This window comes from Nerophis lumbriciformis, linkage group LG37 (assembly GCF_033978685.3).
Source record: "Nerophis lumbriciformis linkage group LG37, RoL_Nlum_v2.1, whole genome shotgun sequence".
Taxonomy (NCBI): Eukaryota; Metazoa; Chordata; class Actinopteri; order Syngnathiformes; family Syngnathidae; genus Nerophis; species Nerophis lumbriciformis.
The window spans coordinates 14,433,214-14,447,610 of NC_084584.2; the positions used below are offsets into that span (position 1 = coordinate 14,433,214).

Sequence of the window (14,397 nt, forward strand, 5' to 3'; positions counted from 1 at the left end):
CTCTCTTTGTCTCTGTGGGAGGGGGCGGCCTCCTCGCATACACACACAGAGAAGTTCAGCTTTTAAACGTAATATTATGAGCTATGATGCTTACTAACAAACAAACCCCAGTGGGTACATAACCTGGTGTAGGTAATCAAAAGATAAATTTAGTTGTTTTTGTTTGACGCTTTCAAACTGGCTGTAAGAGGGTTCACTCTTTGCATCCGTTTCAGCACATTCTATAGCGAAATTAATTACACAAAGTGAACCCTCTTGTCAATCATCCACTCTCTTTGTCTCTGTGGGAGGGGGCGGCCACCTCGCATACACACACAGAGAAGTTCAGCTTTTAAATGTAATATTGTGAGCTATGATGCTAACTAACAAACAAACCTTAGTGGGTACATAACCTGGTGGAGGTAATCAAAGGATACATTTAATTGTTTTTCTCTTTCAAACTGGCTCTAAGAGGGTTCACTCTTTGCATCCTTTTCAGCACCTGGGCATGCGTATTTTATAGCGAAATTAATTACTCAAAGTGAACCCTCTTGTCAATCATCCACTCTGTTTGTCTCTGTGGGAGGAGGAAGTGCTGCCTTTAAACATGGTAGAAAATGATCCGGATCAGCCCCAAAATATAATCCTCATCTCATTATTGACATTTCATGAAAGTTTAATGCAAATATTCACAGACCAATTAGATAAAAACCAACCCCTCGCTTTTACTCCGCTGCTCTCTCCTCAGGTGGCGTCTCGTACTGCAACAGCTGACAGAAATGAAGCATGCCGTTAAATGACATAATCGACCGAGTGAAGGAAGTCTTTGCTGGAGATGGGACCTTGCTCCTCAGCTCCTTGTTCTCCTCCGTGAGGCGCTCACACCTGCGTTGCAGCTCGGTTTTTTCCGAACTCAGCGCCTCAGAAAGCTGTGCGCTCAGGTGATTCGTCACGAAACTGGACCCAAGTTCAGGACTTTCATGCAGTCTAAAACGGGGGCATCCAAACTTTTTTCCCCTGAGAGCCACAGACCAGGGGTGTCTAACTAGTGATGTGGCGGGACACTTAAAGAATGTGGTGGGACATGAAGGGACACTTTAAATATTTGTGGAGGGCCACGTAAATGATATGGTAGGCCACTATAAATGACGTGGTAGGTCATTTTAAATGTGGCGGGCCACTTAGAGGATGTGGAGGGACACTTTAATGATGTGGAGAGCTACTTAAATACATACTGTATGTGACGGGCTACTTAAATGATATGGCAGGCCAATTAAAATGATGTGGCGGGCCACTTAAAGAATTTAGTGGGTCACTTAAGGGACATAGAGGTACACTTAAAATATTTGGAGGGCCACCTTAAATGATGTGATGGGCTACGTAAATGACATGGCAGGCCACAATAAATTATGTGGTAGGTCATTTTAAATGTGGCGGGCCACTTAGAGGATGAGGAGGGACACTTTAATGATGTGGAGAGCTACTTAAATATGTGACGGGCTACTTAAATGATGTGGCAGGCCACTTAAAGAATGTGGTGGGTCACTTAAGGGACATGGAGGGACACTTCAAATATTTGGAGGGCCACTTAAAATTATGTGATTGGCTACTTAAGTGACATTAAATGTGGCGGGCCACAAAAAGGATGTAGAGGGACACCTAAATGATGTAGACAGCTACTTAAATATGTGACGGGCTACTTAAATGAAGTGGCAGGCCATTTTAAATATGGCGGGCAAGTTTAAATGACATAGCAGGCCACAATAAATGATGTGGTAGGTAATTTTAAATGTGGCGGGCCACTTAAAGGATGTGGAGGGTCACTTAAATGATGTGGAGAGCTACTTAAATATGTGACGGGCTACTTAAATGATGTGGCAGGCCAATTAAAATGATGTGGCGGGCCACTTAAAGAATGTGGTGGGTCACTTAAGGGACATGGAGGGACACTTAAAATATTTGGAGGGCCACCTTAAATGATGTGATGGGCTCCGTAAATTATATGGCAGGCCACAATAATTGATGTTGTAGGTCATTTTAAACGTGGCGGGCCACTTAGAGGATGAGGAGGGACACTTAAATGATGTGGAGAGCTACTTAAATATGTGACGGGCGACTTAAATGATGTGGCAGGCCAATTATAATGAAGTGGTGGGCCACTTAAAGAATGTGGTGGGTCACTTAAGGGACATAGAGGGACACTTAAAATATTTGGAGGGCCACCTTAAATGATGTGATGGGCTACGTAAATGACATGGCAGGCCACTTTAAATGATGTTGTAGGTCATTTTAAACGTGGCGGGCCACTTAAGGAGGTGGAGGGTCACTTAAATGATGTGGAGAGCTACTTAAATATGTGATGGGCTGATGTGGCGGGCCACTTAAAGAATTTGGTGGGTCACTTAAGGAACATGGAGGGACACTTAAAATATTTGCAGGGCCACTTTAATTGATGTGAAGGGCTACGTAAATGACATGGCAGGCCACAATAAATTATGTGGTAGGTCATTTTAAATGTGGCGGGCAACTTAGAGGATGTGGAGGAACACTTTAATGATGTGGAGAGCTACTTAAATATGTGACAGGCTACTTAAATGACGTGGCAGGCCAGATAATATGATGTGGCAGGCCACTTAAAGAATGTAGTGGGTCACTTAAGGGACATGGAGGGACACTTAAAATATTTGGAGGGCCACCTTAAATGATGTGATGGGCTACGTAAATGACATGGCAGGCCACTTTAAATGACGTGGTAGGCAATTTTAAAAGTGGCGGGCCACTTAGAGGATGTGGAGGGTCACTTAAATGATGTTGAGAGCTACTTAAATATGTGACGGGCTACTTAAATGATGTGGCAGGCCAATTAAAATGAAGTGGCGGGCCACTTAAAGAATGTGGTGTGTCACTTAAGGGACATGGTTGGACACTTAAAATATTTGGAGGGCCACCTTAAATGATGTGATGGGCTACGTAAATGAGATGGCAGGCCACTTAAATGACGTGGTAGGTCATTTTAAATGTGGCGGGCCACTTAGAGGATGTGGAGGGTCACTTAAATGATGTGGAGAGCTACTTAAATATGTGATGGGCTACTTAAATGACGTGGCAGGCCAATTAAAATGAAGTGGCGGGCCACTTTAAGAATGTGGTGGGTCACTTAAGGGACATGGAGGGATACTTAAAATATTTGGAGGGCCACATTAAATAATGTGATGGGCTACGTAAATGAGATGGCAGGCCACATTAAATGACGTGGTAGGTCATTTTAAATGTGGCGGGCCACTTAGAGGATGTGGAGGGTCACTTTAATGATGTGGAGAGCTACTTAAATATGTGACAGGCTACATAAATGATGTGGCAGGCCAAATAAAATGAAGTAGTGGGCCACTTAAAGAATTTGGTGGGTCACTTAAGGGACATGGAGGGTGTTAGAGCCATTTACTGTTTCTGTCCGTCAAATGTATGACGTCATTAAAGGGGTTGGCTCAAGGCCAAGTGCCAGTCTACTTAGGGAGGGGCTGGGATCTTGCTCAGGTGTTGCTGAGTGGAGGCGCAACAGTTTTTGACTGTGCCAGGCTATGATTTGTTTGTTCCCGTTTATTTTCCGTTTTTGTTACCAAGTGAGTTTGATTTACGTGACTGTATATTAATAAATATGTGTGTTAAACATGGACACAATTCTGGACATCAATTATTAGCCAGCTGCACACGTCTAAACTAGCTTCGGTTATATTCGGCAACCAGTAGCAGTAATAGTATAGGACTTTACCGCTACACTTAGTCAAAAACTGCCTCATCGGAACGCGAGTTGTTTATTAGGAAGCAACAAGCTACGAGGCTCGTTTTGGAAGAGGAACGCACGGGCCGCTGTCAGCGTTTGTTTGGTGATCGGCGGCGGAGGAAACGGATCGGCGAAGCGGCGGAGACCTTCTGCAATCAAGCTCTGCATCGACAGCTACGAGTCCCACTGGAGAGCTACAGGGTCGCTCATTGGGGACAGCAGCCAGCAGCAGCAGCAGATCATCCCACCGAGCCAAGCAGCGCGCGTGCGTGCAGTGCGTGGAGGAGGACGTGGAGCAGCGTTGAGCCCGTCCTACACCTGTGTGGTATGTTTTAGCGGCGCGCCGACATAAACAAAAGCAAAACGGCCATTATTAAAATGTGTGCACACAAATATTGAAAAAATCCAATGCATTGGTGACTATTTGACTTGACTTGTGCGCGGGTTGAAAAACTTTGACTTTTCCAAATGGAGGAGGAGGGAGCACAGATGTGCGCTGACGAACATAAACAGCCACAGGAGGACAATGTGGCTGAACGTGACAATGTTGGGCAAGGGGTTGAAGGGAAAAAACGTGTGGTAAAAATGACACCCAAAGCTCTAGGTCACAAAATTGAAAGTTTGCAGGGGGAAAGAAAAGCAAAGTTGCAAAGACTATCAACGCTGAAAGAGGGGGTCATTGCCCTGTTAAATGACGAAACACGTTCACATGAGCTAAGGGAGGAATTTAGCAGGTTTATGGGTTTTTATCATGAAACCAGAAAAGTGCACAAAACTTTGTTGTCTCTGTTACCAGATGATGAGTGTACTAAACATGAGACATGGTACAAAGCAAAAATGTTGAATTTTGATGGTTTTATTGACAAGGTTGACAGGTTGATGTATTCTCAAAATGATGATGATGACAATGATGATGATGATGAAGTTATAAATGATGGTTCTGCTGTTGATGGTGTTGAAAATGAAAGTGTACAACCCCACGACAGCATTTCAAATGTGCAATCCAATGTCTTATCAAAGCTCAATAATTCCGTATCCTCAAACAAAAGCAAAAGGTCTTCCACTTCTTCTGCTCGCATAATAGCAGAGGCAGATAAGGCAGCACTTATTGCCCGTGCTATTGCTCTAAAAGACATTCATGCATTGGAGGCGCAGGCAGCAGCTCTAAAGAGGAGACAAGATGAGCAGGCAGCAGCTCTAAAGAGGGAACAGGAGGAACAAGCAGAGGCCATAAGGAGGAAAAAGGAGCAAATGGAGTTGGATGCTCAAATAGCATCCCACAATGCTAAATTGTCTGTCCTCCAGGAAGCCAGTGTTTCTGGCACGAGCAAAAAGTCTGATGGAATGGAGTCCTATTATAGACAAGAGACAAAACTGAGAAAAGTGCCTGTACAACAACTTCATCAGTCTGTTAAAGCTCCTCCTTCAGAGCTTCACACAGCCAAGAATGCCCCAAACAAGGTTCATTCACACCCTCAACCAAACAAACCACTTTGCTCATCAACTTTGGATCCTGTGGAAAACCAATCAAGGCACCGTTTACCTCAAGCAGCTCAATCATTTCAAGGCAATAACACAATACCTGGTGAATTCCACACTGTATTACAAAGGCAAAATGAAATGATGGCACTCCTGGTTCAAGCACAAACCTCCCAATTACTTCCACACAGACACATTCCGGTTTTTGAAGGTGACCCATTGCAGTTTCAGGCTTTCATAAAAGCATTTGAGCATTGTGTAGAGGCAAAAACCAATGATTGTGGTGACTGCTTATATTATCTGGAGCAGTTTACCAAAGGACAGCCGAGAGATTTGGTGCGCAGTTGCCTCTATATGCCTACAGAGAGAGGCTATGCTACAGCAAAACGCCTACTAAGGGAACACTTCGGAAATCCTTCAAAAATAACAGCAGCCTACCTGGACAAATTCATGGTTTGGCCAAACATCAAATCTGAGGATGTAAAAAATCTCCAAGCTTTTGCACTCTACTTGCGAGAATGCTCCAATGCGATGGAAGAGCTGCAATACTTGGACGAGCTCAATATTCCAGCTAGCATGAAGATGCTCATACAAAAGCTTCCTTACAAATTAAGGGACCAGTGGAGAGCCAAAGCAGCTGACATTGTTGACACACAAAAGCGACGTGCTTGTTTCATAGACATTGTGAAATTTATTGAACAGCAGGTCAGAATTGCTTCAGATCCTGTCTTTGGTGACATTCAGGACATTCCTCAAAATAAAACAATAACCAAACCCAAGCCTATGCATCAAAGAAAATCACAGTTCAGAAGAAGCAGTTTCGCAACTCAGGTGGCAGTTGCCACTGAACCTAAATCGGATCCACACCTGGATAAGTTTGTTAACAGAGGCATCTACTTCTCCAAGACAAACTCTATTTCCTGTCTGTATTGTAAAAGAGAACATGCATTGGAGCACTGTCCAATGCTGGGAAAGAAGGCGCACAGGGAAAAGCTTGACTTTTTAAAAGAAAAAGGCCTGTGTTTTGGTTGCCTGTGCACAGGGCACCTGAGCAAGAGTTGCGACAGGCGCATCACTTGCTCTTACTGCAACAAGACACATCCCGAAGTGTTACATATTCACAGGAGGCATCTGGAAAGTGGAGGAAATAGCCATCTGCCAAAAATAGAAGCAAAGATTTGCACTACATCTTCAACTTGTGGCCATACAGGGGCTGGCAACTATGGAATTTTACCTATCCTGCCCGTTCAAGTGAAGTGCTCAAAGGGCAGCAAGATAGTCCAGACATACGCTTTCCTAGATCCAGGAAGCACAGGGACCTTCTGTTCTGAACAGCTACTGAACAGGCTGAATACAGAAGGCCGAAGAACAAGAGTCCACTTGCGCACCATGGGGCACAGTAAGGCGACCCCTAGCAGTGTTGTAAATGGCCTGAAAATCTCTAATCTTGCTGGCAGTAAGTTTTTTGAGCTTCCTGATGTGTTCACTCAAAGGCAGATGCCTGTGGGTACTAACCATCTGATCAGTGAAGCAGAGCTAGATAAGTGGCCTTACCTCAAAGGCATCAAAATCCCTCGACTAACTGCCAACGTGGATCTGTTAATTGGTACCAACGCCTCCAAGTTAATGGAACCATGGGAGGTGATTAACAGCCACGGAGACGGACCCTATGCTGTCAGAACCCTACTGGGGTGGGTAATTAATGGGCCAATACAAGGCAACAACCAGCATAATGGGAGCCCCACAGTTACTGTTAACCACACCATCGTTAACAGGTGGGAGGAACCGCTTATCAACCAGAGCATTGGCGGAACACGATCAGCCCAAAAGTCCTATGAGTGGACTCAAAGCTTCCGCATTGAAAAAGAGGAGCAAGAAAAGCTTTGCAGTGGGAGAAAAAACTTGCTTTGGAAAAGGAGAGGCAGGAGAGAACATGGTTTGGCCAAAAAGCAGGAAGAGCGAGAGCAAGCTCTGGCCAGAGAGAGAGCTCTAGAGCTAGAAAGACAAAGAGGCTTGGAGCAAACACTTCTCCAGCAGCAACACGAGGAGAAGGAAAATAGTGAAATGGAAAAGGCAAGACTCAAAGTTTGGAAGCAGAAAGAAAAAAGGATCTGTACTCAAAGAGAAGATGGAGGCAGAGTCTATATCGCTGACCTTTTTTGGAAAAGGTGTATTCGCGAGTATTTACCGTTGCTACAAGAGCGACAAAAGTGGACAAATGAAAAACGAAAGACCAATAACAAAGATATGCCTTCTTTGTGAAGGTATGGACTAAAATATTTGCATTATTTCAAAAGGGAACATGAAAACCCCCCCAAAAAAAGGGTTTTGTTTTGGTGTTATGGCTCTATTTGTATGTATTTATTTTTAATTAAATTGCTCTGTTCATCACGCCAGTAGCAATTAGGGGCTGGTGTGTTAGAGCCATTTACTGTTTCTGTCCGTCAAATGTATGACGTCATTAAAGGGGTTGGCTCAAGGCCAAGTGCCAGTCTACTTAGGGAGGGGCTGGGATCTTGCTCAGGTGTTGCTGAGTGGAGGCGCAACAGTTTTTGACTGTGCCAGGCTATGATTTGTTTGTTCCCGTTTATTTTCCGTTTTTGTTACCAAGTGAGTTTGATTTACGTGACTGTATATTAATAAATATGTGTGTTAAACATGGACACAATTCTGGACATCAATTATTAGCCAGCTGCACACGTCTAAACTAGCTTCGGTTATATTCGGCAACCAGTAGCAGTAATAGTATAGGACTTTACCGCTACAGAGGGACACTTAAAATATTTGGAGGGCCACCTTAAATGATGTGATGGGCTACGTAAATGAGATGGCAGGCCACAATAAATTATGTGGTAGGTCATTTTAAACGTGGCGGGCCACTTAAGGATGTGGAGAGCTACTTAAATATGTGACGGGCTACTTAAATGATGTGGCAGGCCAATTAAAATGAAGTGGTGGGCCACTTAAAGAATGGGTTGAGTCACTTAAGGGACATGGAGGGACACTTTAAATATTTGGAGGGCCTTTTATATTAAGTGGCAGGCCAATTAAGTGACCTGGTGGGCCACTTAAGGGACATGGCCGGCCACTTAAAGAATGTGGTGAGCCACTTAAAGGATATAGAGGGCCACATTAAATGATGTGGCGGGCAACTTAAAGAATGCGGTGGGCCACTTAAGGGATATAGAGGGCCACTAAAATAATGTGGCAAGCCTCATTAAATGAGGCGGCGGGCCACTTAAAGGATATAGAGGGCCACCTTAAAAAATGTGGCGGGCAACTTAAAGAATGCAGTGGGCCACTTAAGGGATATAGACGGCCACTAAAATGATGTGGCGGGCCACAATAAATTTGTGGCAAGCCTCATTAAATGAATCGGTGGGCCACTTAAAGAATGTGGCGGGCCACTTAAAGGATATAGAGGGCCACTTTAAATGATGTGGCGGGCAACTTAAGGAATGCGGTGGGCCACAAAATGTTTGGAGGGCCACTTAAAATGATGCCGATTAGCTACTTAAGTGACATTGTAGGCCACTTTAAACGTGGATGTAGAGGGACACCTAAATGATGTAGAGAGCTCCTTAAATTAAGTGGCAGGCCAATTAAGTGACCTGGTGGGCCACTTAAGGGACATGGCCGGCCACTTAAAGAATGTGGTGAGCCACTTAAAGGATATAGAGGGCCACATTAAATGATGTGGCGGGCAACTTAAAGAATGCGGTGGGCCACTTAAGGGATATAGAGGGCCACTAAAATAATGTGGCAAGCCTCATTAAATGAGGCGGCGGGCCACTTAAAGGATATAGAGGGCCACCTTAAAAAATGTGGCGGGCAACTTAAAGAATGCAGTGGGCCACTTAAGGGATATAGACGGCCACTAAAATGATGTGGCGGGCCACAATAAATTTGTGGCAAGCCTCATTAAATGAATCGGTGGGCCACTTAAAGAATGTGGCGGGCCACTTAAAGGATATAGAGGGCCACTTTAAATGATGTGGCGGGCAACTTAAGGAATGCGGTGGGCCACAAAATGTTTGGAGGGCCACTTAAAATGATGCCGATTAGCTACTTAAGTGACATTGTAGGCCACTTTAAACGTGGATGTAGAGGGACACCTAAATGATGTAGAGAGCTCCTTAAATTAAGTGGCAGGCCAATTAAGTGACGTGGTGGGCCACTTAAGGGACATGGCCGGCCACTTAAGGGACATGGTCGGCCACTTAAAGAATGTGGTGAGCCACTTAAAGGATATAGAGGGCCACTAAAGTAATGTGGCGGGCCAGGATACATTTGTGGAAAGCCTCATTAAATGATGCGGCGGGCCACTTAAAGAATGTGGCGGGCCACTTAAAGGATATAGAGGGTCACATTAAATGATGTGGCGGGCAACTTAAAAAATGCGGTGGGCCACTTAAGGGATATAGACGGCCACTAAAATAATGTGGCGAGCCACGATAAATTTGTGGCAAGCCTCATTAAATGACGCGGTGGGCCACTTAAAGGATATAGAGGGCCAAGTTAAAAAACGTGGCGGGCAACTTAAAGAATGCGGTGGGCCACTTAAGGGATATAGACGGCAACTAAAATAATGTGGCGGGCCACAATAAATTTGTGGCAAGCCTCGTTAAATGATGCGGCGGGCAACTTAAAGAATGTGGCGGGCCACTTAAAGGATATAGAGGGCCACTTTAAATGATGTGGCGGGCAACTTAAGGGATATAGAGGGCCACTAAAATATTGTGGCGGGCCACAATAAATTTGTGGCAAGCCTCATTAAATGATGCGGTGGGCCACTTAAAGGATATAGAGGGCCACTTTAAATGATGTTGCGGGCAACTTAAGGAATGCGGTAGGCCACAAAATATTTGGAGGGCCACTTAAAATGATGGCGATTGGCTACTTAAGTGACATTGCAGGCCACTTTAAGCATGGATGTAGAGGGACACCTAAATGATGTGGAGAGCTCCTTAAATGAAGTGGCAGGCCAATTAAGTGACGTGGTGGGCCACTTAAGGGACATGGCCGGCCACTTAAAGAATGTGGTGAGCCACTTAAAGGATATAGAGGGCTACATTAAATGATGTGGCGGGCAACTTAAAGAATGCGGTGGGCCACTTAAAGGATATAGAGGGCCACTAAAATAATCTGGCGGGCCACCATAAATTTGTGGCAAGCCTCATTAAATGATGCAGGGGGCCACTTAAATGACATGACGGGCCACTTAAAGGATGGAGAGGGCCATTTAAAGGATATTCTGGCCACTTAGAGAATGTGACGGTACACTTGAAGGACGTGGTGGGCCAGATCTGGCTCTCGGGTCTTGAGTTTGACAAATCTAAGTATGCACGGGCCATTTTGATATATATTTTTGAATATATATCATACTTGCCAACCCTCCCGGATTTTCCGGGAGACTCCCGAAATTCAGCGCCTCTCCCGAAAACCTCCCGGGACAAATTTTCTCCCGAAAATCTCCCCGAAATTCAGGCGGACTCAGGTCCTCCACAATATAAAAAAGCGTACCTGCCCAATCACGTTATAACTATAGAATGATGGAGGGCGAGTTCTTGGTTTCTTATGTGGGTTTATTGTTAGGCAGTTTCATTAACGTCCTCCCAGCGTGGCAACAACACACAACAACAGCAGTCACTTTTTTGTATACCGTAAAGCAGTTCGTCTGCCGTAAACAGCAATGTTGTGACACTCTTAAACAGGACAATACTGCCATCTAGTGCATTTGATGAAAGCACTTTTGTGCGTGCCACACATCAATGCCTCATCAGAGACCGGGTGTTCAGCATGGTTCAAAAAATAGTGACAGAGAATAGAACAAGGATGGACAATTCAACCCTTAACTCAACAATGAGTAGATGAGTGTTATGTGTGTGTATATGTGTAAATAAATGAACACTGAAATTCAAGTATTTATTTTATATATATATATATATAAATAGCTAGAATTCACTGAACGTCAAGTATTTCTTATATATATATATATATATATATATATATATATATATATATATATATATATATATATATATATATATATATATGTCTTAATAAGGATATCCAAAAAATAGTGCTCGATACCTCGATACATACATATATATATATATATATATATATATATATATATATATATATATATATATATATATATATATATATATATATATATATATATATATATATATATATATATATATATATATATACAGGTAAAAGCCAGTAAATTAGAATATTTTGAAAAACTTGATTTATTTCAGTAATTGCATTCAAAAGGTGTAACTTGTACATTATATTTATTCATTGCACACAGACTGATGCATTCAAATGTTTATTTCATTTAATTTTGATGATTTGAAGTGGCAACAAATGAAAATCCAAAATTCCGTGTGTCACAAAATTAGAATATTACTTAAGGCTAATACAAAAAAGGGATTTTTAGAAATGTTGGCCAACTGAAAAGTATGAAAATGAAAAATATGAGCATGTACAATACTCAATACTTGGTTGGAGCTCCTTTTGCCTCAATTACTGCGTTAATGCGGCGTGGCATGGAGTCGATGAGTTTCTGGCACTGCTCAGGTGTTATGAGAGCCCAGGTTGCTCTGATAGTGGCCTTCAACTCTTCTGCGTTTTTGGGTCTGGCATTCTGCATCTTCCTTTTCACAATACCCCACAGATTTTCTATGGGGCTAAGGTCAGGGGAGTTGGCGGGCCAATTTAGAACAGAAATACCATGGTCCGTAAACCAGGCACGGGTAGATTTTGCGCTGTGTGCAGGCGCCAAGTCCTGTTGGAACTTGAAATCTCCATCTCCATAGAGCAGGTCAGCAGCAGGAAGCATGAAGTGCTCTAAAACTTGCTGGTAGACGGCTGCGTTGACCCTGGATCTCAGGAAACAGAGTGGACCGACACCAGCAGATGACATGGCACCCCAAACCATCACTGATGGTGGAAACTTTACACTAGACTTCAGGCAATCGAAGAAATCGAGGTCCCAGAGTCTGGAGGAAGACAGGAGAGGCACAGGATCCACGTTGCCTGAAGTCTAGTGTAAAGTTTCCACCATCAGTGATGGTTTGGGTTGCCATGTCATCTGCTGGTGTCGGTCCACTCTGTTTCCTGAGATCCAGGGTCAACGCAGCCGTCTACCAGCAAGTTTTAGAGCACTTCATGCTTCCTGCTGCTGACCTGCTCTATGGAGATGGAGATTTCAAGTTCCAACAGGACTTGGCGCCTGCACACAGCGCAAAATCTACCCGTGCCTGGTTTACGGACCATGGTATTTCTGTTCTAAATTGGCCCGCCAACTCCCCTGACCTTAGCCCCATAGAAAATCTGTGGGGTATTGTGAAAAGGAAGATGCAGAATGCCAGACCCAAAAACGCAGAAGAGTTGAAGGCCACTATCAGAGCAACCTGGGCTCTCATAACACCTGAGCAGTGCCAGAAACTCATCGACTCCATGCCACGCCGCATTAACGCAGTAATTGAGGCAAAAGGAGCTCCAACCAAGTATTGAGTATTGTACATGCTCATATTTGTCATTTTCATACTTTTCAGTTGGCCAACATTTCTAAAAATCCCTTTTTTGTACTAGCCTTAAGTAATATTCTAATTTTGTGACACACGGAATTTTGGATTTTCATTTGTTGCCACTTCAAATCATCAAAATTAAATGAAATAAACATTTGAATGCATCAGTCTGTGTGCAATGAATAAATATAATGTACAAGTTACACCTTTTGAATGCAATTACTGAAATAAATCAAGTTTTTCAAAATGTTCTAATTTACTGGCTTTTACCTGTGTATATATATATATATGAAATACTTGACTTGGTGAATTCTAGCTGTAAATATACTCCTCCCCTTTTAGCCACGCCCCCAACCACGCCCCCGTCCCACCCCGACCACGCTCACCCCCACCCCCCTCCCCCCACCTCCCGAAATCGGAGGTCTCAAGGTTGGCAAGTATGATATATATATATATATATTTTGTAAAAACTCTTAAAAAATGCATCCTTTATATTTCAATTGAAACAATTAACAATTAGCATTTCAGTTTCCTGTGGCGCCAGTGTTGCACTTAATCAAAAACAAATGTCTTATAAGCCATCGCCAGCGAAAGGATACTTCATTGCGTCGTCTGGTTTATCGCTCTCCTCATAAAGTGCCACCAATGCTGCAAAATGACACGACAGTACAGGTGGATCCATGAAAAAACAGAAATGCGAGACTTTGTCCTCGCACGTTACTTACCGCTTGTTAGGGAGTTAATGACCCCTGAGTGGTGAAGATATCTCCTAAACTGTTTTCTCTAAATATAAAGAAAAACACATTTGCTGTATTATTAAGTGTACATTAAATTATTAACAGGCAAAGTTGAAGTGCAGAAGATGCCACTCAGTTTGTTTCTGTAAGCTGTGCGTTGCTATGCATTTTTTTTCTTTTTGTGTATGTAACTAAATTAAAAGAAATATCCCGCCTAGAAAACAATCTTACCTTGTTATGATCCATGGAAAAAGTTTTAAGTTCACTTTTTTTTCCGAACGGAAAATGTGACGATATGGAAGGAAAAACAAACAGTCCTGAATCCTGCTTTACACAACCACAACCGGTCGTGATGGGCTCGGTGCCATGGCAACAGGTTTTCTGTTAAAATAACAGTCGGGGATTAAAAAAAAAAAAAAAGTTGTTGCATTGTGTCAAGTTCGGAGATGTTTGTTTGTCAACAATATGACGCACTTTGGTCACTGAATTAGCTTATTATGAAAACAAAAAAAGTGTTATTTGGATTTTATTTTGAAATACAGTTCGTCATTTTCAGTACCGAAACGGTTCGATTTCTTTTTTTTTTTTTTTTTAAACAACAAATATAATGATTAGTCAGCAGAAACGGAAAACTGTTGTAAAAGAGCAGTGTGGAAACTTGCATTTTTTTTAAATGAAAAACGTATTTATTATCATATCTTTTAAACGCAGGCTAACAACTCCGTCATCAACAGCTTTTAATAGCGACTTCCGGTTGCGGTGTTGGAATTTTTTTTTTTAAACATCCTTTTTTTTGTCATTTGTTTCGTTTCTGCTTCGGAGTGATTTTCGTTTTTGTTGTATGAACTGTTGAATAAAAACCAAAGCGTTTTTTCGA

At 42.9% G+C, this 14,397-nt stretch overlaps 1 protein-coding gene across 2 annotated transcripts; it reads right to left on the reverse strand.

The window, feature by feature from the left end:
* Positions 1–630: 630 nt before the first annotated feature.
* On the reverse strand, positions 631–13,852 carry LOC133577347 (c-Myc-binding protein-like). 2 transcript variants are annotated; one of them, XM_061931075.1, is made up of 5 exons: positions 13,752–13,852; positions 13,509–13,566; positions 13,383–13,431; positions 822–936; positions 684–749 (listed from the first exon to the last, which is right to left on the reverse strand). In XM_061931075.1, the coding sequence occupies exons 1-5, from the start codon at positions 13,764–13,766 to the stop codon at positions 705–707; spliced, it is 282 nt and encodes a 93-aa protein (XP_061787059.1). In that variant the 5' UTR covers positions 13,767–13,852; the 3' UTR covers positions 684–704. The 2 variants fall into 2 exon arrangements, with proteins under 2 accessions (XP_072768619.1, XP_061787059.1); XM_072912518.1 differs by having other exon boundaries at positions 631–936.
* Positions 13,853–14,397: the final 545 nt, after the last annotated feature.